Here is a 27,507-nt window from a genome sequence, read left to right as displayed (position 1 = left end):
GCCGCGGCATGGCCGCCATCATCAAGAAACAGATCCTGAAGCACCTGTCCCGGTGAGGCACCCGCGGAGCGCTGCGGGGGGCGACGTGGGGTGTGGGGGGGGCACGAGGTCCGTCCGCCCGTATGGCCGCGCCGTTTGTCCCGGGGGGGTTCGGCCGTCCCGGAGCTGCGCTGCGCGCTGCGTTCGGGCGCCGTTTGTGTCGGTGAGGTCGGAGGAGCGCTGTGGGAATGGCGGCTTTTTTTTGGCCGTGCGCTGACCTTGGGTGGGTCCCCCGCCTCAGTTTCCCTGCGGAGGTGCGGAGCGGAGCCGCGCTGCTCTGTGCGCGTCCTCCGTCTGCGGCGCTGCCGCCCGGCGGGGTTTGCACGGCGCTCTGTGCGGCTGTAGGACCGCCGGAGTCGGAAGGGACCTCTAAAAGCCGTCCGTTCCCACTCCCTGCATCGCACGGGGACACCCGCAGCTCCATCGGTGCTCGCAGCCCCGCGGGGGTCTGTGGGGATGCGGCACCACCGCCTCTCTGTGCAGCGCCTCTCCTGACTGCAAAACCTTCCTTGTACCCAACCTAAACCTCCCCTCTTTGAGACCCCTTCCCCTTGTCCTGTCACACAGACCCTGCTATAGGCCGTCCCTTTCTCTCTCAGCTCTCAGCCTGTCCTCGCAGGGCGATGTCCCATCCCTGGGATCGCTTCTGTGGCCCTCCTGTGTGCGCTGTGAGCTGCGGGTGGTGGAGTCCTCTGTGCGCCTCTGGCTGAGAGACCCAGCTGTAAAGTGAGGGGCACGAGATCATAGCGACCAGCCCAGCATTGCATGGGATCAGTGCTGGAGCGAGGATTAAAACTGGGAGTCCTCTCCCCAGGGCTGCACTGAGAGCTTCTGGATCGTGGGAGGAATCCCTGCAAACTTTAATGGAGCTCCACGAAGTGCCCGCCTGCATTGGTTCGGGCTCAGCAGCTGCTCAGTGCTGTGTGCAGTAGGGCCTGCTGCTGCCCGCATGCATTCAAGTGGCATCGCAGATAGCCGGGGTTCCTGTGCTGTTCCATCTCAAAGCATGGCACCGATGGATCTGAGATGGATCTGAGATGGATGCAGCCTCCCGACCTTTGGATTCATAGCAGGGAGACTTGGATGAGAGCAGCAGCTGCTGCGGGCTGGAGCAGAGCTGAGCATTATTCCTCCGTGCCACTTTGCCTGGAGTTAAAGCATATGCTTGTGGGTGCTTGGTCTGATCCTGCCCCGTTCTCACTTAAATATTGCAGATACTTCATAGCAAAGCATTTTGAACACCGATCTCGTATTAAAAAGAGGATGGTTTTCCATTCCTGTTCTGTTTGCTGCAGATAGCTCTGCTTCGCACTCCCTTTGGGTTTTTCTTTCTGCTGTGCTCATTTGCCTGGAAGAATTTCACCGCTCAGTCGTTAACCTGCCTTTATTTGCAGCTTGCCATTTGCATATGAAGCAATTCCTTGTTCCTGCTGTGGTATCTTCATCTGGAGCGTGCAGTGCGCTTTTGTTCCTTCTATCTCTGCAGATTTGCAAGGAAGGGATCAGAGAGGCGCAAAGATGAGGGAAGTATGGAGGAGTTCTTTCACACCACTGTTCAGACTGAGCGGATCACATCAGTGCCCGATGGGATCCCCGTGGCTGCTTGCAGGGATCTGTGGAGCTGAGTTTCCCCACTGGTGGCAGAGCGGCTGTGCGTGAGCTGGGATGTGCGGAAGGCAGGGATTTCTCTGTCATCACTTCTTTGATTCTCTTGGCTGCTTTGTTTTCCTCCTTCCCCACCTTTGGAAGCTGCTGAATGAGGGGTTTGGGCACCATCAGCTTCCTGATGAAGGCTGAAGCTGAGCTGTGCAGGTGCAGGGCAGCACAGCCATCCGTCCTGCCATCCGCTGTCACTTGCTGCTCCACGCAGCTGCTGCACAGAGGAAGATGAGGCATGGAAGAAGCTGCAGAACTGTGCTGCACAGCGTGGCATTCGAGCCACCTTTGGGGATAAATAGGAGAGGTTTTAGGAGCAGAACTCCAAAAAATATCCTAGAAAACAAAACAGTGGAGTGCCATCTACACGATGTAGTGCTTTGATATGTGGAAATGTAGGTCAGGTAGGCAGCCAGCACGAATGACATTTCTTTCACGTGACCCTCATAAACCAGAGTGCATCTCAGCACAGCACCTCCAGCTCACGGTGCTTTGGGCCGTGACAGGACTGCTTTGCCTCTCCCCTTTCTCTTTGCAGCTGCGTGTAACCTTTGCAGCACATGAAGGCCCTGCTGGCACATAACCCACAGCGTATCCTTAGTTTTTTCCAGATCAGTTTAGCAGTTGGAAGTATGTGGGTGTTGCAGGCAGTGCCTTAGCTAGGGATGAATAAGGCTGCTGTGTGCTGTTATGAAATAACGTGGGTCTGAGAAACTCAGAATCCCTTCCTGGCCTTAAAAATTCACTTCTTATTGCCCCTTCCAAGCAAGCGCTGCTTGTGGTCCACCTGCATTGCCTGCTTCTCTGGGAGGTCTCGGGTCTGTTTGCTTCTCATTTCTTGTCCTGAAGTGCTTTGCAGCATTGCTCTGTGCTCAAACGCTCAGCTGCAGCTGTGGCTTTGCAGTGACAACCAAAGCAATGGATGTTCAGTGAGGACAACGTGTTGGAAACCCTCTGCTTTAGAAGGGCCTGCTGTCACTGTCCGGGCTGTGGGAACCCTCTGAGTTTCTTCCAGTTTCCTGACCTTGATTCTAAATGAACTGCCAGAAATGGGAAGAGCGTTGGTGGGTGGGGAGAAAAGCCAGGAGGTCACATCTGGAAATGGGCTGATGAGGTCTGCGGACCATAACATGATTTGGGCAGAAGGGACCTCCAGAGGACCCCTGCCTGGGACACAGACTGCTGCCATTGGTGCTCACGTTGCAGTTTCAGCTGGAGCTGATTTCGTGTTCTCCTTCAGAGACCAGGGAGATCTCTCCTGCAGAAGACCATAATGGCCCTAAAGTAGCTGGGAAACAGGGGAAAGCACAAAGCTGCCAGCAGATAAAAACTGATGTTAAAACAGCCGTTACTTTCCCATCTGCAAAGCATTCTGTTCCTGCTTTTCAGTGCGTCCTGTTCAGCCAGGTAATGGCATCACAGCATCATCTAAGTTGGAAAAGTCCTTTGAGATCCTTAGGTCCCATCATCAGACTGTGTCCCTCAGTGCCACAGCCACACATCTCCAAACACCCCCAGGGATGGATTGCCCACCACCTCCCTGGGCTGCCCCTTCCAACACTTGGCTGCCCTCTGCATAGAGAAATCCTTCCTGATTCTGATCTAAACCTCTCCTGGTGCCACTTGAGACCTTTTCCTCGTGTCCTATCACTTGTCACCCGAGAAAGGAGATGGGACACCTCGTTGCCTGGTGGCTGTGGGGCTCTGGGCTCTCCCCTCCGCCTCCTTCTCCCCACACTCATGCATCTTTCTCATCTCTTCACCTTCATCTGAGCATCCTTCCTGCTGGGACCTGAGCCCACTATTTGAGGTGAGGTCTCACCAGCAGCCTGCACTGCTGCATGGGCTCTGTGTGACCCACTGCCTTGCTGGATGCCATCCCAACTCATCCCATCCATCCAGATCCCTGTGCAGAGCCCTCTAAGGGGAGTTTTCTTACCTCACTCATACCTCTTTATGGCTTTTTGTTTCAATTTAAATATTGAGGAACTCTGTGTGCAAAGTCAAAAGCCTGAGGTCCTGCAGTTACTTAATACAGCCACTCATTCCTTGTTTAAACAGGGGTGGGGAAAAAGAGCGTACACATGACAGGATGTGACATTTATCTTCCACAGAAAGTAATCTCTAATGCTAATCAGGGCTGCTGTGCTGCACTGTAGCACACTGTCATTTGACGAAGCATAAATCAGCTGCTGCTGCAAGGTGTTTGCAGCTGCTTCCCCTCAGCTCAAGAGAGCAGCAGGTGCTGTTTCTGAAATGCTAAACGGGCTCTTGCTAATGCAAAAAGAAATTGCATTCCCATTGCTCGGGCTGCATGCATCTTCCTGCAGCAGCTGGGCTTGGTGGAACGTTGCAGCGATGCACTGCAACCTCCCGGTGCTGCTGGTGCCCTGCAGGCAGTGTGCTCACAAGAGGGGCTCTCCTCGGTGTGTTGTTTCATTTCTTTGGGGCTCCTTCAGCCCACTGCTGCTCAGCCGACTCTGAATTATGTCATCGCTTTGGATTTCCTGCCATTGGGAGAGAAAAACCGCGGCTCAGATCAGCAGATGAATAATGTGAGCAGTGGGGATTCTGCCCGGCACGAGGGAGTGGGAATGCTGCGTTTGCTTATACGCTTCTTCCTCGTTTTCTTTTGTGCGCTGTTGCTCATTTGAGGGTCAGCCCTGGGAATTTCCCTGGCAGCTGCAGAGGTTTTGCGTTCCAGACCTCATGGGGCAGTGCCATTTAAATCTCCCTGAGCTCCCAGCCAGCGAGCTGGAAATAGCCAAACCGATCCTCTGCACGGTGCTGTTCCACCCTGCCAGCATCCCCATCTCAGCCCCTTGCAGTCAACCTGTGCTGTGCTTCACCAACCCCCACGTGCCAAAGGAGTTGGCAGTGTAAGAAACCCCCCTAAATGTGGGGTGCAGTCATTTTGTGCTTTTGGGTGTGTGAGCGGGGAGGCAGCCCTGGGGAATGCTGCAGTCTCTTTCATCTGCTTGGAAACACGGGTTGTCCTCAAGGGTTTCAATTTGACTTGAATTTCTGAGTCCTTTGGCTGTAGTTGCGTTGCATTGCATTGCAGCAGATAACTGCTCGGGGAGCCGAGAGAGCTGATAAGGAATTGCTTTGGGCATTTTGTGGTGGGAGTGCCTCTGCCCTTGGATTTGGGCTGTTGAGTGGTCTGGCCCTTTATCAGTGCAGTCGGTGCTTGGAAAGGCAGAACGTTGCTTGTAGGTACCATTGCTGCTTTGAAATTGTCGGGCAGCAACGCACTGAATTCACCTGATAAGGAGCAGACAGATGTGGTGCTGGGTCTGACTGTATGCAGTGTGCAACGAGGGTGTTCTGCAGCTGGAATGGGGTGAGCTCATCAGGTTTCTTGCAGCGGGACCAAACATTGCTGTCTGCCCACCCAGAGTACATCAGCACTGGGTGCAGCAGAGCTGGAGTTATGGGGATGGTTTCCATGGGATGGTTTCCATAGGTTGGTTTCCATAGGATGGTTTCCATAGGATGCAATGCTTTCCATCATCTCAACAGTTTGTTTGGTATCAATCAAACCTCCTCCCATTCTAAATGCCTTTATAGCAATTAGGTTGCTGGGGCACTGCCTGGGTTGGTACTGGAGGCCATACCACATACATACAACGCCGTGTATCAGTCAGTCTCATTTTCTGCTCAGTTCTCTTCCTTGGCTGCAGATCTGCATCTCCCACTGCTGGGTAGCACTGTGACCAGGCAGATGGCTCTGGGGTTGTACAGAACCTACTTATGTGGTTTTGCTTCCTGAAAAGGCTTTTCTTCTCCTTCCCATGTGCCTCCAAAGCAGCAGTTTTCCTCCCTTTTTATAGAAGTTCTGATCTCTTGCCCAGTTTTGTTTCCTCCAGAGTTATCTTTCGGTTCATTCCCAGACGTGTTTTGCAGTCAGAGCTTCTGCTCTTGTCTTCCTTGAAAGCCCCCCCCCCCCCCCCCCCCCAGCACTCCCTGACCTTTCCTTTTGCCACTCGTGACTTTATCTCCATGCAGCCCCGACCTTCGTGGCTCACGAGAGTCAGCATGAAGGGAGCTGCCCTAACACAGAGCTTTGATCAGTATTTCTCCATCTGCAGTGGTGGCACCCACTGTGGGGTTATTCACCCCTGCACGGCACTAAACAAAACCGAGGCCGCTGCTGTCCTGCTAATTAGTTCTTGCATATAATAACCATAGGAACGAGGATATTAATAGGAATGAGTGTTTTGCTGTGTGGGTGCTGGTTGCGTGCAATAGGCGGTGATTAGTGGGTAATTGCAAACGAGGTCTGAGGCGGAAGATGTGCTGATGGGAGGGTCTGTGTGATGGGGCTCCGAGGGGAGGTTTTCTGTCTGTATGGTTGGTTGGCTGCAGCAGCTGAAGGTGTGGACGTAGATGCTTTATTTATGGGCACAGCCTGGCTTAAGGCCAGCTGTAAGACTGGCCAAACTCCTCCTTGCAGTCAGTGGGTTTGCAGCCTCTGGATCTCCCAGCTGTTGAACGGGGCAGTCCGTCATGCAGGAGTGGCATCGTTTCCTGTCCGTGTGCTCAGGCTGATGGTGGAGCAAACAGAGGAACGCTCCTGTGCCCACCTACAGCGTGCAGTGGGGGAATCCTAAAGGCCAAGGGTTCCTCTAAAGAGCACCGTGCGTTTCAGCCAGGTCCCAAAGAGCTGCTGAGGGTTCACTTGTCTGGGTGGCATTACTGCTTAGGAAAGAGCAGGGCTTTCGTTCTGCCAAGACACTGGGATGGCACAGTTCACAACCGCCTGTCTGCTGATTGAAAACTGTAATGCCTCCATCATCACCAACAGGGGAGAGTGGACAGCAGGGAAACCTCTGCAAACCACTGGCATAAGGAGGAGCCTTGGCCCAGCAGGGCTCCCCTGCTTACAGCTGTTAGAAGCTTCCAGCTGGTATTTCCTGTCATCTTAACTGCACGCCATTCACCTGGAGGCTTTCCGTGGGTGCAGGTGACTGGGATGCTTCGTTGGCTGTCAGCTGCTGGCCAGCAGATGCTGCCAGAAAGGAGGCCGTCACTCATGGCATGGGAGTGGATGCATTTGTGCTTGTGTACACAGCTGCAAAGTGCCCTGGTGAGTCTGCAGGACGGCTCTATCAAGGGTGGGAAAGGATTTTCTTCGCTGACTTTTGTCATGGTAATGTGAGCAGGCTCAAAAGGAGTGCTGTCCCGTGAGTTCACTGGCTTAGTGCTGCATGACTTCTTCCAGAGTTAGGGGGAAAAAAAAGCAACTATCCCACACAGCCCGTGTTCCTAATAGCCACCGTTTTCATTCATTTTGCTCTAGGCCAGCAATCCGTGCTGCCAAAAATGCTGCTCCTGAGTATGAATGCAGCAAGCCTGCCAACAGGGGTTTCAAATCGTCTGCTCTCACAGCTCTGCCCTTCCCCTGACAGTGACCAAAGCAGTCCTTTCCAATTTGCCATCTGTAAGCTTCCGAGTTTGCAGGCATACATCTCTGCTCCTTCTGTACGCCCCACTAATGTGCGTTGGATGCATCACAGTGCCCCACATCTGAGGGTGCCTCCGTGCACAGTGCCTGTGGTGCTCTCCTCATCTGCTCGTAGGATTTCTGCAGCCTTTCCCTGCAGATGAATGCAGGCATTTGTTTCAGGCTGGGTCGTGTTTCACACCGCTGCCTCCCGCAGTGTCCGATGTCACAGCTTCACCCTCCTCCCCAGCACGCCCGGGGTTATTTTTGGCATACATATGCACTGAGTCAAGCAGTTCTCTGCTGAGACACGTTTCTGTCTGTGCAGCACCCACCCAAGCGCTCAGCCTGGGATGAGGATGGCAGACAGCTGCAGCCCATCGCTCCCCACGCAGCCCTGGGAGCGCAGCAGTGCTGCTTTCCTCACTGTGACTGCTTTATTCTCAAACCCAGTCCTGAGCGAGCACGATTACAGCAGCTTTCAGCAGAGCTGCAGGGCAAAGCAGATTGCCTCCGGAGGTATCCGGTGTAATGCGGTGCCTGGGTTTGCACACCAGGGCTCGGCACGAACCTCACAGCTCCCAGCGCATCGCTGCGTCTGCTGCCCACCCCGCGTGGTGCTTCTCTGTGCAGGGCTGGGATGCTGCGTTGATTTTGGCCTCCTGCCTGCGTGTGTTTAACCAGGAGGTCAAAGGGAGCGACGTGCTCGGAGCAAACGTGTCAGCTTCCCTGGGATGCTGGCAGCAGCAGCACCTGTGGCTCGGGTTGGTGGCACATCACAGTGTCTGCCTGTGGTTCTGCAGCAGCAGCAAACCGTGCTGTGAAGGAGGGATGGAGGCAGCGCGCAGCAATGGGCAGATTCACAGTGCTGTGTGCTGCTCTGCTGGTGGGGGTTGCTGTGTCCTAACGTGGGGCTGACATCAGCACCTCATCACCATCTGTGTTAACCAAATGCTGGGTTTGGAAGGGTTTTTGGTTTCTTGCAGGAAGCCCTGGGCTGGCTGACAGTAGGGCCAGTAGCACTGACCTGGTAGCACAGCCCGGTGGCTGCACCCACTGCCACCCCAGCAGCAATGCTCTGCATCCTCCTCTCCTCTGCACCCTTCAGCAGTGCCTGCAATGCCCCGTGAGCCTTTCCCAGGGAATGGGACCACACCGGTGGTGCAGGGAGAGGAGAGAGAATGGAGACGTGGCTGTGAGCCTTATCCTGGTTGTGCTGACAATAGGGCCTTTCTTCTGCTTTCTGGAGCTGTGCTGAATTAGAATGAGTATTAGCACAGAGGAATGTGGGCAGCCTGGTCTGATGGTTGGCGACCCTGCACGAAGCAGGGGGGCTGAAATGAGATGATCCTGGTGGTCCTTTTCAACCCAGGCCATTCTGTGATTCTATGAAATAAGCTCTGGCTGCTGCAGTGTCAATCAGCTGGCAGGACATCTGATGGGTCCGTGGTGTTTTAAATGATGTCAGAGGCTTTCAGGTTTGCAGCAGAGCATGCTGCTCTTGACCAGCCCTGCTGGAATCATTCCATCTGTTGCACTGAAATCTCAGGCTCATAAGGGAAATAGCAGAATATATGCAAGAATAAACCCCTGGGAGGAGGAACTGGAGCAGAGGGAGCAGGGTGATGGATGCCAATGGGAAGGATGGGAGTTTGGGCTGAGGGTTGTGTTGCAGCAGACCTGCTGACCAGAGAGCTTGCAAGGCTGCCGTTTAAAGAGACAGCAATAAAAGTAATTGATGAATGGTCTTTTGCTTTCCTCTGTCCTCATTACGTAGACAAATCTGGGCGATAGAGCACTTCATCACTGCTTTGGCACTCTTAGAGGGGGCAGAGCTGTTCTCCTGTTGTGGTTTGGCTGTGGGTTGGGTTTGTTTCTGTCCTAAGGCAGTTCTGCTGAGTTCTGCCTTTCCAGGGCTTTAGATGGAATTTTCAGTTCCTTGAATTTGATTTAAACAGAAAATATCAATAAAGTCCCTTCAAATGTCAAAATGTAAAGGGTTTTTTGGGTTGGTTTTTTTTTTTTTTTTGGAAAAACCAACTTGCTCTGGGTCTAAAAATGTCAAAATGCTTTAATGAAGAAAAGAGCAGATTCTTTTCACTTAACGTACCCTTCTGAAGGGCTCTGTGGGTCTCAGCAGCGCTGCTTGTCCTTGTTTTTAGAGTCTCCCCTTTCCTTTCTTGTAGGTTCACCAAGAATCTCTCTCCAGACAAAATCAACCTGAGCACCCTGAAGGGGCAGGGGCAGCTGACCAACCTGGAGCTGGATGAGGAGGTGCTGCAGAATGTGCTGGAACTGCCCACCTGGCTTGCAATCACCCGGGTCTACTGCAACAAGGCGTCCATCAGGGTGAGCAGAGGGGGCTGTGATGGCGTCCCTGGGTTCGATCCACACCCTTCATTTAATTCACCCTTTACTTCATATCCAGAGCATATCCAGGCAGAGAGCCTCACAGCACAACTGCGTGCTTGCTTTTGCTCGTATCAAGCCTGTATGTATTAGTTTTAGTTGATGACCTGGTGCTGTTCTTTAGAAGAAATGGTGAAGAAAGACTCCCTGCTCATTACCCCCGGGTAAAACCCCTTGGGGTTTTACAGACCTTTCTGTTTCCCCATTTCCTCCACTTTCCTGTTATTTTGAAAGCTGAGCGGTTCTCTGTGTCTTCCCTCATCCCCACTGATTTGTTTTATAGTGCTAAGGAATCAACGCAGACCTCCACTGGGAATAGGAAGCAGAGACAAATGGAGTGCTGTTATCCGAAAGCCTAATGATGCTGTGAGGCACCATAAAATAAATTGAGCTGAAGTCTTCATTGTTGAAAATGCAGCTCTTAAGAAATATGTGAATGGCACACGTGAAAAGCAGTACGCCCCGCACTCATTCAGCCACCATTGGCTGTGTATGTGCACAATGGCTGAGGTTGGGCACGCATGGACAGTTGCACTTTTGCACTCTGACCCCTCTTAGAAATTTTCCTCCTTGTGTTTTTTGCAGCACAAAATTGGTCTTTTTTTCAGTTGATGTGAAATGCCAGACTGTTTGATCTCAGCTGGTTCTAAGCATAGCTGCATCACTTGAGTGCACAGTTCTTTAGGATACGGAGGAGACTTGCTGTGATGGTTCTGCTCTGCCAAGTGAGAATCAAACTGAGCCTGTCTTACTCATCGGATCTGTTCTATCTGTTTTTAGAGTCAGATCTGCTTAATATAGCACCACACATTTGTCCTCCGTTGTACAAGAACTGCAGAGTAAGGGTGGCTGCAAGAAAATCAAGTAGGATCATTTTGGTTTGTGTGGAGTCTTCAGAAGGGTGACCTGACTTCCAGCAGTGGCAGCAATTAGTGGTAAATGCTGTATGGACAAGAACATTTTCCATAAAGGAAGGGGAGGAATCTGAATTTGACCTACTGAGCATCTGTTACTCGTGGTGACATACAAGATGCAAAAGCTGGGCTGGGCTTGTAGGGCTGGCAGCTGGAATGTCTTCTCACTTCCCTTTCTGAGCCTGTTTGACCCGGATTTAGAGATGATGGGATGTCACAATGGGCATTTCTCAGAGCAGAACTTGGAGCTCAGGTGGTTCCCTGCAATTTCCTGGCTTTTCCAGTGCAAAGGTGACTCTTGCAATCTTACCTTTATTGTTTCAGATCCAGTGGACAAAACTGAAAACGCACCCAATCTGTTTGGTAATGTTTATTCTCTTGTTTGTTCCTTCTCTTCCTAATTCTGTGAAAGGAAACAGTGAAGTGCATGCTCCAATGGCAGCCTGAAGCCTTTGGGGCAGTGGGGGAGGGGAATCCTGAGAATAGTTCATTTAGAAGGTGGGTGACCTCCTGTGGGATTCCCGTTTCCCTGCAGGGCACAGCTGGGCTGAGCTCCTGCTGAAGTCCAGAGCAACGTTTGCCTGCTTTTTGCTCTTTGTTTTCCCCCACTTCTGTGGAGATTCAGATCACCCAACCATTCTGGCATTGATGGTGTGAGAACTGGGGGATGTGAGATGGCACAGCGGGGTCATAGCGGGCCTGGAGTCCCAGACCTGAGGGTGTAAGGCTGACACTGAGCCTTGGTCATATATTTACTGCTCCTGTGTTTTGTCTTCCCAGTACCTGGACAAAGTGGAGGTAGAGATGCGGACATGTGAAGAGCCTCGGCCACCCAATGGACAGTCTCCCATTGCGCTTGCAGCCGGCCAGAGGTCAGACCCCTGAGCCCCATGCTGGGGTGTGGGTATGGGCTGTTGTTCTTGAAGGTTAACCACTGACCTCTGGGGGTTCTGGTTTTAGTGGTTGTGATGTTGCTTACAAGCCTTGGAGGCTCTCCATACATTCTGCAGTCTCTCCCCAGTGACTTAACGAATCTTCTCTTTGCAGTGAATACGGCTTTGCTGAAAAGGTGGTGGAGGGGATGTTTATTGTTGTAAATTCCATCACCATCAAGATTCACTCCAAGGCCTTTCATGCTTCTTTTGAGCTATGGCAGCTTCAAGGCTACAGCGTCAACCCCAACTGGCAGCAGAGCGACCTGCGGCTCACCCGCATCACTGATCCACAGAGAGGGGAGGTAAGGAGCCTTCAGTGTTCATATGGGGCACACCCCTGCTTTTGTATGGGGACTGCAGGGGAAAGATGTTTCGTTCTGTGTCCTTAAAGGGTTTGGTTTGATCCTGGCAGCTGATGCACATCTCAGCATTTCCCTATTTTCCTCTTTCTGGGTAGGTTTTGACGTTCAAAGAGCTCACCTGGCAGACACTCCGCATTGAAGCAGATGCGACTGACAATGGTGATCAGGATCCTGTTACTACTCCTCTGAGACTCATTACGAACCAGGGGAGGATACAGATCTCTCTCAAGAGAAGGGTGAGCGTTTCACCCATCCTTTGGAGCTGCATTCCCTGCAGTGATGATGCACATTTCCTCCCACGTCCCTCAGCCAGGCTTCGTTTCCTTCACAAGTACTGAGCCTGAGCTGATGTATTGCTCTGCTTTCTGTTGGAAACAGCTGTGTTGTAACCGAACGTCAGAGCAGTTTGTTTCCCAGGGGAGAATAATGTGTGTGGAGCAAGTCTTAAAATCTGTTTTCTCGTCCCAAGGAGATCTGTCATCTCTTTATTGGGAGCTGGAAGTCTGCTGGCTTTGCCTTTGGCTGTCAGCAGAAATGTGATGATGAGTGGATGTGATGAGAAGCTGCAAGAAATTGTCATCTCTTGTTTTTCTGTCTTAAATGGCCAGCAGTTCCCTTCCAAAGAGAAGGCAGCTTTGACTCCTTTCCTTCTCAGATGAGAGCAATGTGGGCACCCACCAGATGAGTTAACTTCTCTCTCAGATGGATTTCAGAGCAGCATCTCTACTTCGTGCTACAGCTTCTGTGTATTTTGAGTGTACTGTGAGCAATTCTTGGTCCTTGACACCTTCTTGCTGTTTTCAGACCAAAGATTGCAATGTGATGGCATCGAAGCTGATGTTTCTCCTTGACGACCTTCTCTGGGTGCTGACAGACTCTCAGCTGAAAGCAATGATGAAATATGCGGAGTCTCTGAGTGAAGCCATGGAGAAGTCTGCTCAGCAGAGGAAGAGCTTGGCACCAGACTCTGTGCAGGTGAGTGAGCCATGATTTGGGTGTTGGCCTTTCAGGGAAGAGAAAAAGACAGGGAGAGCTCTTGATTTTTTGCTGCTGTTCTCCTTTGTTTTACATTACAGCATAGCAGTCTGTGAGAGCCTTAAAGCAGCAGCTCGTAGCAGTAACCTTGAACATCCCTTACCACTTGTTTATATTTTTACCCCAGATCCCATTCTAAGTAACTGATTGATGAATGTCATACAATAAATACATAGGGCAGAGGACAAAAAGTGTTTCTAGAGAGGGAAGAGGAATATCACTGCCAGTGGAAGCTCTGGGCAAGGAGGGCCATGCACGTTGTGCAGTGAGATTACATGGAGGGAGGATCAGGAGTACTTTGCCCTTTTGATTTCAGTCTTAGAACATCTTCCAAGGTACCAAGCTTGTTGTTTCCTAACAGATGACACCACCACCTCCCAGCACCCAGCAGTCCTGGTCTCAACCATTTGGAGTCAGCCCAAATGCAACCAGCATTGGTCAGTACTTCGATAAACATGACATGAAGGAGTCATCCTACCACCTCCTCATCTCACGCCTGGATCTGCACATTTGTGATGACAGCCACACTCGAGAGTCAGGTAACAGAGAGCAGCATCAGGAGGAAAAAAACAATGCAGTCCTTCTCTCTCTTGAAGGAGGATTTTCCTCTTGAAACTCTCCTGATTGGTGTAGTGAGAAGTGTAATTAATGGGAGCCTGAAAAGCAGTGGGGTCTTGTGATTTGGTATCTGAGATTCTAGATCTGGTTCTTATGGTATAAACTGTTGCCTTGTTACATTCAGTTGCCCTTTTCCTCCCCTAGGACGAGATTCTGATAGGGCTCTTTAAAAGCAGATATCAGCCATAGTAACAGTGATGGCAATCAAAGTAGCATTGTTCTGAATTATCCTGAGTCAGGACTTGGGTTGCAGAGCTGATCACAGTTTTCTTCATTCCATTTCTCACAGGCACTTTGAAGCATGGGATGCTGGGAGGTGCTATGCAGCTGACCTTCAGGAGGATGGCTTTTGACTATTATCCTTTCCATAGGGCAGGTAAGGGGAGTGTGTCCTCCCAGCTTGGAGAGAGAGAAAAAGAACTTGAAGAATAGTGATGCTGTGAGGCTTCAGGCAGGGCAAGAAGAAAGGGCTGTGCAAAGGGCCTGGATCTTAAATCCTCGTGGGCAGGGTTGATCCAATTTGCCTCTTGATGGAAGATTGACAAGTTGTTGGCAGAGTGCAAAGAAAGGAATGAGGTGCTGCCTGTCATAAAACCATAAGGTTGGAGCTTTGGATTTCTTTTTGGTTGCTTAAGCTCAGGACCTGGTTCTGAGCTAATCCCTGAGAAAGGGTTGTATCCCAGGAGAAAATCTGTTCGTTGGTTAACTGAGGATGGAAGAAAAAGTGTCACCATGGCATCCTTCCCAGTGCTTGTGTTTGAAACGCTGGTGGGGGTGGCACCAGAATGTGATACCAGTCAAGGGAGATGCTTTCCAGATTGATATTGGTTTAAGGGGAATTAGAGGGTTGTGAGTATGCAGGAGCCTAATTCTAAAGCTGGTGTGTTTGCTTTAATGCAGGAGATGGCTGCAAGCATTGGGTGAGGTACAGTGAGGCGATGGAGACGCGGGGACAGTGGGCAAAAAGGCTGATCAGTGAATTTCAGAGCAAGGTTGAGAAGCATTATGAAGAAATGGATGCTGCCTTTGCCAAGACTCCACTTTCTCCCTTCAAAAAGAAAGCAGGTAATGATGTTGGATTAAACTCCTGATAAAGCTGGAGGTGGTAGCAGTTGTTCTCCATCCAGCACCATCTCCAGTTCCCTTTCTTAGCACCTTGATCTGTTGTTCGGAATTGCATAGCACACAGAAATCATACGTTTAATGGCAAAGTACAGTGGGTTTTATATTGGAATAATACTGCAGCAAGAATGGACAGACCTTGCTTATTTTTTTCCTCTTTAAGTGAATATATAATAAGTAAATGAAACGGCCTGAGCAGCAGAAGGTGGCTGAAGTGTAGCTGGAGACCTTCTGTTGCTGCAGATCTTGCTCATCTTTCACAGTGTCTCTCCTTTACAAGCACTGAGTGTTGACTTTTTTTCCTGCCTGGCTGTGCCCGTCTGTTTCTAATCCTGGGGCTGTTCATTCTGCTCCATAAGCACGTATGTGTCGGGCTTGACATCGACGTTCACTACAAAGGAGTTGAGTAAAACCCTTCTGCTTTCCCATCCCCGCAGATACGTTGTCGAGTCCTCATAAGAGCCCCTTAGAGAGGGGCCGTGGACCCCCCTGCAGTCTGCCCCAGCTCCGGCACCCTCCGTGGCACCGGCTGCGATCCAGCTGTGTGCTGCTGCGTGTGGACGACTTGGATGTTCACCAGGTGGGGGTCTGAGCAGTGCTTGGGGTCATCCCTGTGGGGTTTGTTTCTGGAGAAGGAAATTTGATTGGGTATGATGCAAATCAGTGGCGCAAATCAGTGGCACAAATGTGGCTTAATCCGGGCCAATCAAGGCTCTACAACCAAGGAACCCAAATGCCATTACTGTGCTGCTTGTGCAGCTGTCAGAACAGGCATGAAGTGCTGATCATTGTCACGTGCAGAGGAAGTTGCATGAAGAACCACAGAGTTTCTGCTCTCTTTGACTTCATGTTCACTTTCAAACCTCCTTAAGGCAAACCCAGGATAAAAGATTTTGTGTGTTTGAGAAGTCGGTGAGGATGTGGAGTTTTGACAGAGGAGGAATGTATCTGCCCTCACTCCTTCTGACCCAGCACAGAAGGGATCACTAGAGTGGATCAGGCCCTCCATCCACACACCCTGTGCCCACTGTGGGAGCATGATCTGTACCAGACGCTGCCGTGCACTTCTTGGCATGCTGTTAATACTGAGGGAAGTTATGATGGGATTCAGTTCTGTTTATTCACATCACCTAAATCTGATTGTTCTGGTTCTTAATAGCAGTGACGTGGGATATAAATCATAGAATCATAGAATGGCTTGGGTTGGAAGGGACCCCAAGGATCATCAAGTTCCAACCCCCCCCACAGGCAGGGCCACCAGCCTCCAGATCTGGCACTGGCCCATACTGCCCAGGGCCCATCCAACCCAGCCTTGAACACCTCCAGGGGTGGGGCATCCACAGCCCTTCTGGGCAGCTGTTCAGCACCTCACTGCTCTCTATGAAGAACTTCCCCCTGGTATCCAACCTAAATCTTCCCTCCTTGAGCTTAAAACCATTCCCCCCTGTCCTATCACTAATTACCCTCGTACAAAGTTGATTCCCCTCCTGTTTGTAATCCCCTTTTAAACACTGGAAAAATATATGTGTATAGAAAGAGATGAATCCCTCGAAGGAGAGGAGCTGACAGCATTAGCAGGCAGAAGAAAGTTGAATCATTACTGGAAAGCTGAGTGTGTTTGATGTGTAAATGAGGCACACTGAGTGTAGGAGGCTGCAGCCTTACTGGGATGCTTTCTTTTGCCAATGCAGGTTCTGTACAGCTGCATGCCATTTATGTTTTCAGGTTTCCACAGCTGGCCAGCACAGTAAGAAACCTTCCACCCTGCTTTCGTGTAGTAGGAAATTCCTCAACCTGCCTGATCAGGTCTCTGCAATCCACATTGAATTCACAGAGTATTACTTCCCAGACAATCAAGACTTTCCAGGTAATACACCAAGGTTAGCACCTTCTTTCATAAGTTTCTTTAAAAGTCAGTCAGTGTTTTAATTCTTTAGGTGTGTTGATTTTGAAGATTCTCTGATTGTCTGTGCCCATTCAGTTCCCTGATGTTTGCATGCTTGCCTTTCTAAATCATTATTTGTGAAGACCTTTGAGGTAGTGGTGTAGAGTTTACCTGGTGTGAGATGTGGAGGAAGAGTTGTACTTGGAAAATAATGAACCCAAGAGCGTATGGGAGGACCTGCCCTGGTTAATGCTGGGGGTTCTGGGATCCCAGGGAGCTCTGAGCGCTCTGCAGCTGCCCTGGTGTGAGACCTGGAATGCCTCACTGCTCTGCTGCTTCTCAGCTTTTCACTTTCACCACGAGGTCTGTCCTGAGGTGGATGTGAAAGCCCCGTGCTTTGGTGTTTTCAGTGCAGGTACTGAATTTGATTGTGTTTTGTTCCAGTTCCTTGCCCAAACCTGTATGTACAGCTGAATGGTCTGACGCTGACCCTGGATACAGCAAGCATGCTCTGGATCAACCTCTTCTGTCTGGATCTTTATCGCAGCCTGGAGCAGTTCAAAGCCATCTACAAGCTGGAGGACTCAGGCAAACGTGATGAGCATGTTGATGTTCGATTGGACGGCTTCCAGCTGAAGGTACCATTCCTTTCCTCCTTTTCACAGCAGTGTCCTCTCCCTGTCTGTGGTGGAAGTAACCAGGGAATAGCTGGAGTCCAGGATGAGCAAACAAAACCTCCACCTTTCTTCTGTCCAGTGCTTGTGTTGGTTTTGTTTTCATCTGTGGGCCATAAAACGAGCGTTTGAGTTCTACTTCAGAACAGTCAGTAGCTATGAAAGCAGCTTCAAGGAGGAATTGCTGGTTCAGGTAACCAGAAGTTGCTTTCTGGGCTTTGGAAGTTCCTTTGGCTCTCATTCCATTCCCTACAGGCACATGTCTGTTGCATTGACATCCTATGGCACTTGCCATTGACTACTCTAGGTGATATTTTCCTTGTGTCTCATTTATCTTCCCTGATAGGTAAATTTTATTCGATTTCTCAAATGAGAATGTGTTGCGAATCTAGCTCAGCTCTTGGGATTTCAGTAGGCACCAAGACTTCTCAATTGCTCACATATTCCACAGCTGAATTTCTGTGTAAATGGCCAGAATGGGGTTCTGTTGATTTCCCCTCTTGCTGCTTTACTCGGGACATCTTTCTCTTTCCTGTAGCTCAGCATCCCTGTGGAGAAGAAAGTCGCTGACCATCGGGATCGTCCGCAGGCACTCTGCATCCACGCGTCAGAGATGACGGCCACCAACACCCGCCATGCCCCCTTATGCAGCTGCCAGGACCTGCAGAGCCTCTTCCGTAAATTTGCTGGTTCGGAATTCTTCCACTCCAGCTACTCCCAGTTCCCACGGTCCCAGGACAATTTTAACCTCCTCCATACCCTTTTCTTGCGCCATGCCTATCAGGTGGATGACAGACCTCAGAATTTTCCTCAGCCGCTGCGCAAAACCTCCGCCTCTGAAGATCTGTGGTCTGTGAATTTCACTGAGCTTTCCCTGGACTTCGAGGGTGCTGAGAGCTCAAAGGGCAGAGCCCTTAGCTTTATTGACCCGTTTCCCCTTTCCGTTTGGGCCTGTTTTCCCAAGAGATGGGGGCAGGCTCAGATATCTAAACGACAGCCATCATCTGTCTCCGATTTCAAAATCAAGCCTTCTGCCAGTTTTAGCAATCACACCGAGAATGAGAACCAGTCCAGAGAGCGTGGGGTTTGTCAGAGGTCAAGAACCGACCAGGATCTGAAGAGCATCTACAAGGCCCCAGAGACGATGGATGCCTTGGGAGAATCTGAGTGTGAGCTTAATGATGGAGTGGATGACAAAGAGCTGGAAGCCTCTGCTGATATCCATGTGCTTTTGTGCTCCTCTGTTCACGTCAAAGTTCGTCTCAACCACTACCAATACTTGGTGCTGCTCAGGATGAAAGAAGTTCTGCAGACACTACAGGAGCAGCTGACCCAAGATACCCAGGAGGTGACTGGGTGTCCTTTAGATCCCATGTCTGCTTCGGTAGGAGTTATGTTCCACAGTGCTGAAGTGGCCCTGCTCATGAACCCCACACCAGGCTCCTGCTTGGAACCCAAATCCCTCGACTCAGATACAACGAGCCTGATAGAGTCGGAGCTCTCCCCTTCAGACAGCAAGGAGGGACTGGCAGCTGAGGAGAAGGAGCAGAAGTCTGAGAGTGGTTCAGAAAAGGGGACATGCAGTACCACAGAGGTCCCAGAGGACAATGAGGCTGGAAACACAGACAGCAGTGTAACCACTGTGCCACTGGAGAGGCTTCCCAAATCTGCAAGCGATGGAGCTCTGAGCACAGCTCCTCCAAGTGAGAGCATGGAGGAGAAAGGTCTGATAGAGGAAGCACATGAAGCTGTGGAGGCCCTGGTTGCAGAAGGAGCAGAAGAGCCCAGCAGCCATCCTCAGAGCCCTCCTGCCCTCCCCATTAGCCCAACCTCAACCGGTGCTGTCCCCCCAGGAGGGGGAAATCCCACTCTCAATGGCCAGGCAGAGCTCATCCCTCTGAAGAACCTAGAGGTGGAGCTGTCTAGTGCGCTGCATATCACAAAGGATGCCACCAAGGAAGCTCTGCACGTGACTATGGACCTCACCAAAGAAGCTATGTCTATAACAAAAGATGCTCTGAGCTTGAGCCGGGAGAAGATGACCTCTACCGTGCAGAAAATGCTCTCTCTCCCCCCAGCCAAGTGAGTGGGCCATCCTCCTGCAAGGCTGCTGGGAAGGAGGGGAGATGTAGGCCATTTGTGTACCATTTGGACCAGAGAGATGTCAGACCTTCATCTCCTGGGGATAATAGAAGTACACCAAAGCCTGCATTGCAAGCATGCAGAGTCTAGTGCAGTACCTGTGTAATCCTGGTGCTAAGCTGTTCACCTTTTTCCTTTTCTTTGTTTTTTTTTGTAGGGATTCTGTGCCCAAAGCAGAAGAGGGGGCAGTGACTCCAGGCGGGGGTGGCAGCAGCCGGATGCGTTTCTTCTCCATGAAGAGGACAGCATCCCAACATTCCTTTGATACCACGTCTGTGGATGGGAGTGGTCCTGAGGATGGGCTGTCTGTGGACAGCGATGGCAGCGATGGCTTTGTAATGCTCACAGACTCTGGTAACCAGGGTCCAGCTGTGTGCTCATCCCCTCTCGTTTCACACCAGTTAGCAGTGCTGTGGCTCATGCTGTGTTCTTACAGGACTCCTTGTGCCGCTCATCCCTTTTGAAGATGATGAGCATTTCACCCACGGTGGCTCTTAATGCTTTTGTAGATGCTTTTTTTGAGTTGAAGAGTATAAATGAGTGGGGAGGGTTCTCCCAGCACCGGTACTGTGCTGTTCTGAGGCATTTGGCCATAGTAGAGAGAAAGCCAGTGTGCAGGTGGGCAGAAGTCCCACAGCTTTTGGGGAGGGTTTCATAAAGGATGGTTGGATGCAGGGTAAGCTGTGCATCACAGCGAGTATTCCTCACTGCAGCTGCACATTGCTTAGATTCATCCAAGGAACTGGGAAGTGTTCTCTGGAGGATGGTTTGGTTCATGAGATTAAGGCAGAACTGCTTAAAACCAGAAAAAAGAAACAAGAACTGAGCTGTTGTTGTTGGCACTTCTATTGCAGAGCCCAGCCTGGACCCTCTCCCTTCAGGACATCTGCTCCGGGTGCACAGCAATGCGGGCAGCAGAGCAAACCTGGTGGCAGAGGATGAGAGTGGAGCATCTCCTGAAATAAACAGCTCGGCTTCACAGAGCGAGGAGCCCAGCCTGCAGCTGGTCAGGGCTTTGTTCCTTCGTGATGCTGCCTCTGGCTGAACCTTGCAGTGAACCACGGGGCTGTGTTCCATTGGCTGAGCTCATCCCTCTCTGTTCCAGGTGTCCGTCCTCGTACTGAAGATGAAGGAGGTGAACTGTGCAATAGAGGCACGAGGAGATGATTTGTCTGTTGCTGTACAAGTCAGGAATGTGGTTCCAGAGCACCTGAGCAATGTTGGGATGTGGCAGTACCTGCGTGGCTACGTGGGTAAGGTTCTGGCTTTTACAACTGGCTGGTGTGCCAGCTGCCCCCAAGGGATCTTCCATCCTAACTTCAATGTTCACAAAGCTGAGGTACCGTACAGTCGGGCTGTGTGGTGTCCAGCACAGTGCAACTCTCATCCTTCATAGGGAATGTTTGAATTTCTTCTGGGATGCATGAAATCAGCAAAAAGGGAGATAAAGCTCCCAAGGGAAACCTCAAATTATCCCTGCACTGAGAATCACCCTTCTGGGCTGGGGCACTCCCTGCAGATGTATTTGGATTCTAAAGAAACAAACAAATGAAAAGCACAGCAGCAGCTGCAACCCGTATCTTCTAAGTGCAAACCTGCAAAGTTGGACTGTTAGTTATCCGTGCTGTCTGTAGCCACGAGGGGGCACAACGAATGCAAGGTTGGGTGGTGGTGGTGAGCAGCTTTGGGAGGCTGAGAGGCTTTGTTCAACCCGTGCAAATGCTGAATGAAGGCTGGTTTTGTAATGTGCTGAGATGGTGAGAGAGGTGGGTGGGTCTGAGGGATTAAGGAGCCTGGTTCTGGTGGTAGCTTCTGTGATATGAACTCGCAGTGCTTTGAAAGCTGGTCTTATCTGTTATGGGAACAGGTTGCCTAAGGAGGCTGTGGATGCCCCATCCCTGCAGGCATTCAAGGCCAGGCTGGATGTGGCTCTGGGCAGCCTGGTCTGCTGGTTGGCGACCCTGCACATAGCAGGGGGTTGGAACCGATGAGCATTGTGGTCCTTTTCAACCCAGGCCATGCTATGATTTCTTGTGAGACCTACTGTGACCATATCCCTTACTACTGATGCCATCTCCTGCTGTGAGGTCTTTTAGTGATGTCCTTTAGTGGGCATTTTGGTGATGGGCTGAGGGTTGGACTGCAGCCTCAGCACTCTTTTCCAACCTTAATGACTCTGTGCTTCCATGGTTCTTTCTGCTTCAGGAGATGCAGACGTGGAGAAGCCTTCAGCCCCCGAAGCTGCTCAGACCCAGCCAGAAGTGTGCCTGCGTCTTGAAGCAGGACCTCATGCTGCTGTGCATTCCCCACTCGCTGTCCAGAACGGCTTCCTTCAGATGCTGGTCCATAGTTACACAGCAGAGTTCTTCATGTCCTTCCTTACCAACCTCGGCCCCTTCCTGGAGGATGAAATTATCCCAGAGGTGATCCCCATGGAGATTGAAGTCGTGGATGCCAAAATCACACTGAAGGTGGGTGTGCGGGGAACCGAGGTGGGATCCTGAATGGAGCTCAGCTGCAATGTTCTGCTTGGGAAAGGATGATGTGGGATTGCTGGGGCTTTCTGCAAAGGTCCTGTTTCCCTGATGGTGTTTTATTTTGTTTCTGATGGACAAATGGGTAACACAAGCTCAGACTGTGGAGAAACAGGAGCCTGACGTTCACATTCTCTCCCCAGCTGTGTTGGTGACATATTTGCAGACTCAAGGGAAAGAGAATTACATACCTCTTCCCCAAGTGCTTGTGTGAAATAAGAATTATTTGACCTTTTTGGTAAGGGTGTAAAGAAAAAACCACGTTATGTAACAGCTGGTTGATGTAAAGGGGGGGACAAAACTGGTTTTCTGAAAGCAATAAGTTTGCTCCACGGGCAGGCAGGAACCACAGCAACATGAGAATCTCCAGACTGAGAGATACTGCCTCCATTTTAATGGGCTTTTGAATCAGGAATTTGCAGGACAACTGTGAGAGTAATCTGAGGGGAGACGGCCTCTCCCAGCCTTGGTTCTGGACACGGCAGAACTGTGCTGTGATCCCTGTGAGTCCTTTCTGCACAAATTCAGTCTCTCGTGCAGCTCTGTGTAAATAAAGCCAGGCTCTGCCATATGGTGGGTGACCTTGGTGAGCTCTGCCAGTGCTGCCAGTTGGTACTGTTACCCCTGTGAAGGCTGGGGGCAACGGGAACCCTTTGCAGGGCTGCCAGAGCTGTCACAGCAGTTAATCTATTTTTCCCTGCCTTTTCTTGTTTTAATTTCTCAGGATGACAGCCCCCAGATATACCCCACCTCCCCTGGCCCTGTTCCTATCACCTTGGCAGTAGATCACGTCCTTGTGAAGCGCAGAGATGATGGAGTTTTCTACCTAACAGGTCAGAAATGTCAGGAAATGAGTTTTATTCTCCAGGCCTTGCTTGGAGGTAGTGCTCTGCTGGGCCTGATCCTAGAGAGGAGGCTGGAGCTGAAATGCGATGGGAAGGATGCCCTGGTGATGGGCATTAATGTGATGGGAAATGATGCTGGGAAGGATGCACTCTGTTGTGTGTGCTGTCCCTAATTCTGATTCTTGCAGTCCCTTCTGCCAGAATGGGCAAATAATCTTCTGCCTTCAGTGCCAGCATCTGCAGCCCTTGGCTGCTCTGCAGGGCTGGCTGCTGGCTGCAGGCATTCCTACCCCTCTGCTTTTGTTGTATTGTTTGGACAGGAAATTTGATACCTCGGGCAGAACAGATTAATACCTAAAGCAGTGAATGGGCAGCCTGCATTCATGCCTGCTGTTTCCTTGAGCTCATACAGCCACACACACTTCTGCATCTTCCCTTGGCTTCTCCGTTCTAAAATGGGGATAAGATATAGATCTTTTTTCCCTGTTTAAGACAAAAAGAGCATCCAGGTTTGTCTTTCAGTCCTAAGAATCGTGTCCTATAAATACCTACACCCAAAATATTCCCCATGCTTTTTTTTCCCCAGCTCCACAAGGGGAGGGCTCAGCGAAACTGGAAAAACCTGTGTCAGTTGTTCAGGACCAGCAGGCCCCAGCACAGTGTGTTTTGGCAGCACCAGCAGGAGGGATACGTGGACTGCAGGTGAGTCACTGCTGCCTGCTGCTGTCTAGACAACCAGATAGCTGGCAGTAGGCTGGAAAACGAGGTCTTTTGTCTGCATCTGTTTGCAGTTACTGGTAGGTGTGGTGTGTTGCAGATAGGGAGCGCACACAAAAGCAGTCTGTACCTCCTTTTACGGGGCATTCAGAGAATTCAGGGACCAGCTAGCTTGCTGCAGGCCTTGCTCCTATGGCTGGAAATGTGAAGGGAAGTCTTAAGAGAAAGTAGTCATTAGAAATGCATCTCTGGCAGCCTAGGCTGGCTCTGGTGACGGGTATGGAAGTCCTCAGGCACCAGTTAGAAGTACTTTGCAAATCAGACTGGGTTGCTGTCAGTGAGCTCTGTGTGTACATCACTGTGGTTAGGTCTGCCCTGCTGCTTACCTTTCTAAACTCCTGCTTTGTTTTTCATTTTTTCCCTGTCTCTTGTAGTTAAAGGAAGTGCCAGAGTTGCAGAGAGAGCTTCAGAACATGAAAATAGCCCTTGCAGAAGCCAACATGGACAAGGCTCGCCTTCTGCAGGAAATTAGGAAATACAATCCCCTCTTTGAGCTCTGACAGTAGGCTGCAGCTGCTCAGGAGGAGTGGAGACCACCACCAGCACTAAGGCGGCGAGTTTGATTACGTTGCTGCTAAACAGGTCAGCCTCCTGGAGACTGATGGTCACAAAGAGTGGAAACCAACTGTGACTGCAAAATACTCTTCATACAGGAAGAAAGGACAGAGCTTGGCTGAGCAGCACGGGAGGAATGGGGAGTTACCCGTGTGCTGCCACTTTCCTCTGTCCTGGCATATGGTGCTACCACCTGCCACTGCACCAGGGCAGTGCTCAGTCTGCAGACAGAAGGTGTGAAGTTGGTGTGGGGACACTGTGGCTCTTCGTCCACGCGGTGGTGGTGACAGTCTGCTTCCAGCCCTTCTGCCTGGAGGTGGTTGGCGTTGGGATTTCTGCTTTTTCCAGCCTTCCTCCCTGTGTTCTTGCCCAATGACACGTGCCAAAGAGCACAGCAAAAGGAGTGCAGTTAAATAACACCGCATGGAGGAGTTGGCAGAGAATGGGTAGGGCAGAAAATGTGGCTCGGAGCTGTGATGTGAAAGCATGTGTATTGTCACACAGAGAGAGAAACTGAGGTCAGTGGTGTGGGAGGTGCAGAAGGGATTTCCCCGTGTGGAGGAAGGGAGCTGCAGCTCATCAACCCCTCAAGAGCAGAGCCAGGATAGAAGAGAAGTTCCTTCAGGTTTCTTTTTCTACCAGTAGGGAAAAGAGGTGGTGGTGTATTAGTCTTAGTCTGATTCACTCTCGATCCTGCAACATTTGGCTTTATTGATGCAGAAGCAAAGAGGAATTCATTATTTCATTACCAAGTACTGTTTAATCTGTCTTTAGTTTTACAGTCAAAGAATAGAGGTGGTGGAATTTGGCTGAATCACAGAATGGGGCCTTTGTATTTCCTCTGGGACACGTGGTGTCCTCAAACCATTCTGCTTCCCAAATTTCACCAGTGGAAAGAGGGAACACCAAGAAACAGCTGTCTGCACCCCTACAGAGTCATGTGTTTTTAATAGCACTGAGCTCACGCTCAGTGTTGGGTGTCTTTTAGCGGGGATGGTGGTGTGTGGGTCAGGAGGAGGGTGCTGAGCAGGGCCCCCTGGGTGCAGGCTGGCACTGCTGACTGCTCAATGGGTGATGGAGGTGGGAATGAGCAGGGTTTGTATTCTTACCTTTGCTCAAAGCCTGCGTGGTTGAACTAGTTGGTGTAACTAGTAAAGAAACTGCCTCTGAAAGTGCAGATGGAAAAAGAAATGGGAACCTGCTAAAAGAGGAAATAAACGCTCATTTTAAGAGTTAAGAAAGGAAATGTAATTTATGAAGTGCAAGGATCAAATGCACTGCTACAGGGAACCGGGTGTGTGGTTTCTTTGCTCTGCTGGTCTGGGTAGTATTGGACTGCAGGCTGAATGAGGAGCAGCCGTGAGGGGCAGAAGTTAATTGTGAAGGGAGAAGCTGCTGCAGAGAATTTGTGCTGTTCTGGTACAGCATGGTGGAACATTCACCCCCAGCTGTGCTCAGGGTGAGCGCCCATCCCTCCCCATTAAATGTAGCATCTGTACTGCGTGCAGAGTTCATGGGAGTTCAGCAGATTTCAGCTGTATTTTCTGGTGGTGTAAAGGCACACAGTACCCAAAACTTTCTTCTATTGGATTTTTCTTTGTGTGTGTGTGTGTGTAAGCATCGCTTTGTTGTAATTAGATTAACTAAAGTAAGAGAAGATTTTAATCCTGCTTGCTATGCAAGGAACAGCCTCTGATTTAACAAGCCATGAGCAGCTGAGGCCTGGGAGCTACGCAAAAGAAAGCAATGATGTAGGAGCTGAGTTTGCTCTTGTCCCTTTGCCCAGCTCTGGAGATGCTGAGCAGTTTACAGACACTTCAACAGACACTCCTGGTATCGTCTGAGCTCTCCTGCAGCTCTCGTGGCAGTAGGGACGTGTTTGCAGCACAGGGTTGGGCGCTGCTGGCTGTGGTTTGTGGAGGGCTGGGAGCGTCCCTTGCTGTGTTTGTTAGCTCACCCTCTGTAACAGAGGGTATGGAAGAGACAGAGGCTGATTGTCTGCTGTCACTGTTAAGATCATCGGCATGATTTGGTGTCTGACTCCGTTATGCTGAAGGCGGCCCTGACGACGTTCACTGGGAGCAGTGCTCGGATGCAGGGTCTGAACGGCCTCGGGGCAGAGTGCTGCTGTAGTGCAGTGTTTGCGGTGTCTTTGCCTGCAAATCTGCGACTGACCGCACCTCCAATCAGCTGCGACAGCAGCAGCAGAGCCTCACCTTCCTTCTGGAAACTGGAAGCGGGCGGCACAAATGAATGGAAGGGAGGAGAGTTTCCCTTTGGCAGAGGGCTCTGCGCCCGCCGCCCACTCTGCCCGGGTTGGAGCCCACGTTTGGTGCTGTGCCTTTCGCAGGTTTGCTTTCCCTCCTCCTCAGAGAGGCTTTGCTGTGCCCTCTCCCCCCGGTTCCTGTTAGACAGCCTTGCTGTTGTGCCCCATCCCTGCTCGGTGCACAGCTCGGGTTTGCGTTGCTGCGTGTGATGGAGGAACGTTCCGGAGCAGCCTGTCAGGCCTGTTCTGTAGAGGAAAATGCACTTTAACTTTCTAAGCATCAGCGGGCATTTCCTTCACCAATACTGCCTCGTGCACAGAATCCAGAAGTAGAAGCAGGGGTCAGAAATGGAAGTTATCTTCCATAGTGAAATAAAACTCTTTTCGTGAGCAGTTCTCAGAGTGATTGAGGAAGGAGGTAACAGAGCCTCTGCGTATCTCCAGACTTGCTGTGAAACAAACCTATATGCAAAAGCTCACTGTAAGTACCGTTATGAAGTGCACGAAGCCCATAAGCAGAAGTTGAACTTTTGGTCAACCTACATGCTGCTGTGCTTTCCTCTTTCTGTGTGAAGCAAGAAATGCAAGAAGGCTTGCCTTAGGTGGGACGCAATGGTATTCTTACTTTCTATTCACTGCTTGAAAATGGGAGGTTCCTTTCTTCTTTCACATTTCATGCCTTTTTGTTTGAGTAGAAGTCGAGCTTCATCTCCAGCCAGCGTAGGGAATGGATGGGGCAGAAGGGGTTTTCTCCGACGTGGCGCCTATTTGCAGCGTCACAGAACTCCTTACCTCTCTTTCCACGTGGGCAGACAGAGCAGAGCTGGGCCCCAGCTGCTGGCAGCAGATCTCTTGCTTCGGCAACTCGAGTGCCCCAGTTCTGGGTAAGAATTCAATCACTTCCACTGTCTTCTGCTTTAAGTGAGAGAAGTACTGTAAAACACCATCCCCTTCCTTTCTACGAGGCGTAGGTGTGGGAGGACAAAAACTCCACTGATGATGATTAGCAAAGTTTACTTTTTAGAGCCTTTTGTTTAAGGACTCTACGTTATGAGAGCCAACTTAATCCTTTGTGTAACTACATGGCAGTTACCCTAGGAAAAGCACGTGGCCTCAGCATCCTTTACATATAGTTACAAGTGTGCTCAAAGGGGATTACTGTATGTACAGGTGGGTAATGTACAAGTCTGAACTTGAATTTTAGGCAGTATTGGATCTTTGTTGCAGTATATTTCCACTCATGCATTTATTGGTTCTGTGAACCATAAAAATAAATTAAACTCGTTAACCTCC

The 27,507-nt window shown here is 50.6% G+C and overlaps 1 protein-coding gene across 3 annotated transcripts; it reads left to right on the top strand.

The window, feature by feature from the left end:
- On the top strand, positions 1-27,507 carry UHRF1BP1 (UHRF1 binding protein 1). Of its 3 annotated transcripts, none has more exons than XM_418025.8 (21): positions 1-52; positions 9,328-9,490; positions 10,789-10,827; positions 11,245-11,336; positions 11,512-11,701; positions 11,857-11,997; positions 12,566-12,736; positions 13,158-13,335; positions 13,704-13,790; positions 14,315-14,479; positions 14,974-15,116; positions 16,262-16,403; positions 16,866-17,059; positions 17,634-19,177; positions 19,395-19,591; positions 20,092-20,243; positions 20,343-20,490; positions 21,443-21,708; positions 22,496-22,604; positions 23,203-23,318; positions 23,768-27,507. In XM_418025.8, exons 1-21 carry the CDS (start codon positions 9-11, stop codon positions 23,891-23,893), a joined length of 4,407 nt encoding a protein of 1,468 aa, XP_418025.5. In that variant the 5' UTR covers positions 1-8; the 3' UTR covers positions 23,894-27,507. The 3 variants fall into 3 exon arrangements, with proteins under 3 accessions (XP_418025.5, XP_046760259.1, XP_015154480.2); XM_046904303.1 differs by having other exon boundaries at positions 1-6,784; XM_015298994.4 differs by lacking the exons at positions 21,443-21,708; positions 22,496-22,604; positions 23,203-23,318; positions 23,768-27,507 and having other exon boundaries at positions 19,395-19,572; positions 20,343-20,491.

The sequence above is a fragment of the Gallus gallus genome, chromosome 26 (genome assembly GCF_016699485.2).
Source record: "Gallus gallus isolate bGalGal1 chromosome 26, bGalGal1.mat.broiler.GRCg7b, whole genome shotgun sequence".
Lineage (NCBI taxonomy): Eukaryota > Metazoa > Chordata > Aves > Galliformes > Phasianidae > Gallus > Gallus gallus.
This window is presented reverse-complemented; position numbering and strand designations above follow the sequence as displayed.

What these genes read in the sequence shown, in the direction of transcription:
- UHRF1BP1 (XM_418025.8), top strand. Translation starts at nt 9, where the DNA reads ATGGCCGCCATCATCAAGAAACAGATCCTGAAGCACCTGTCCCG. An exon ending in AGACAATCAAGACTTTCCAG is followed by an intron (nt 16,404 to 16,865) that starts GTAATACACCAA and finishes GTTTTGTTCCAG; the next exon opens with TTCCTTGCCCAAACCTGTAT. An exon ending in CTCTCTCTCCCCCCAGCCAA is followed by an intron (nt 19,178 to 19,394) that starts GTGAGTGGGCCA and finishes TTTTTTTTGTAG; the next exon opens with GGATTCTGTGCCCAAAGCAG.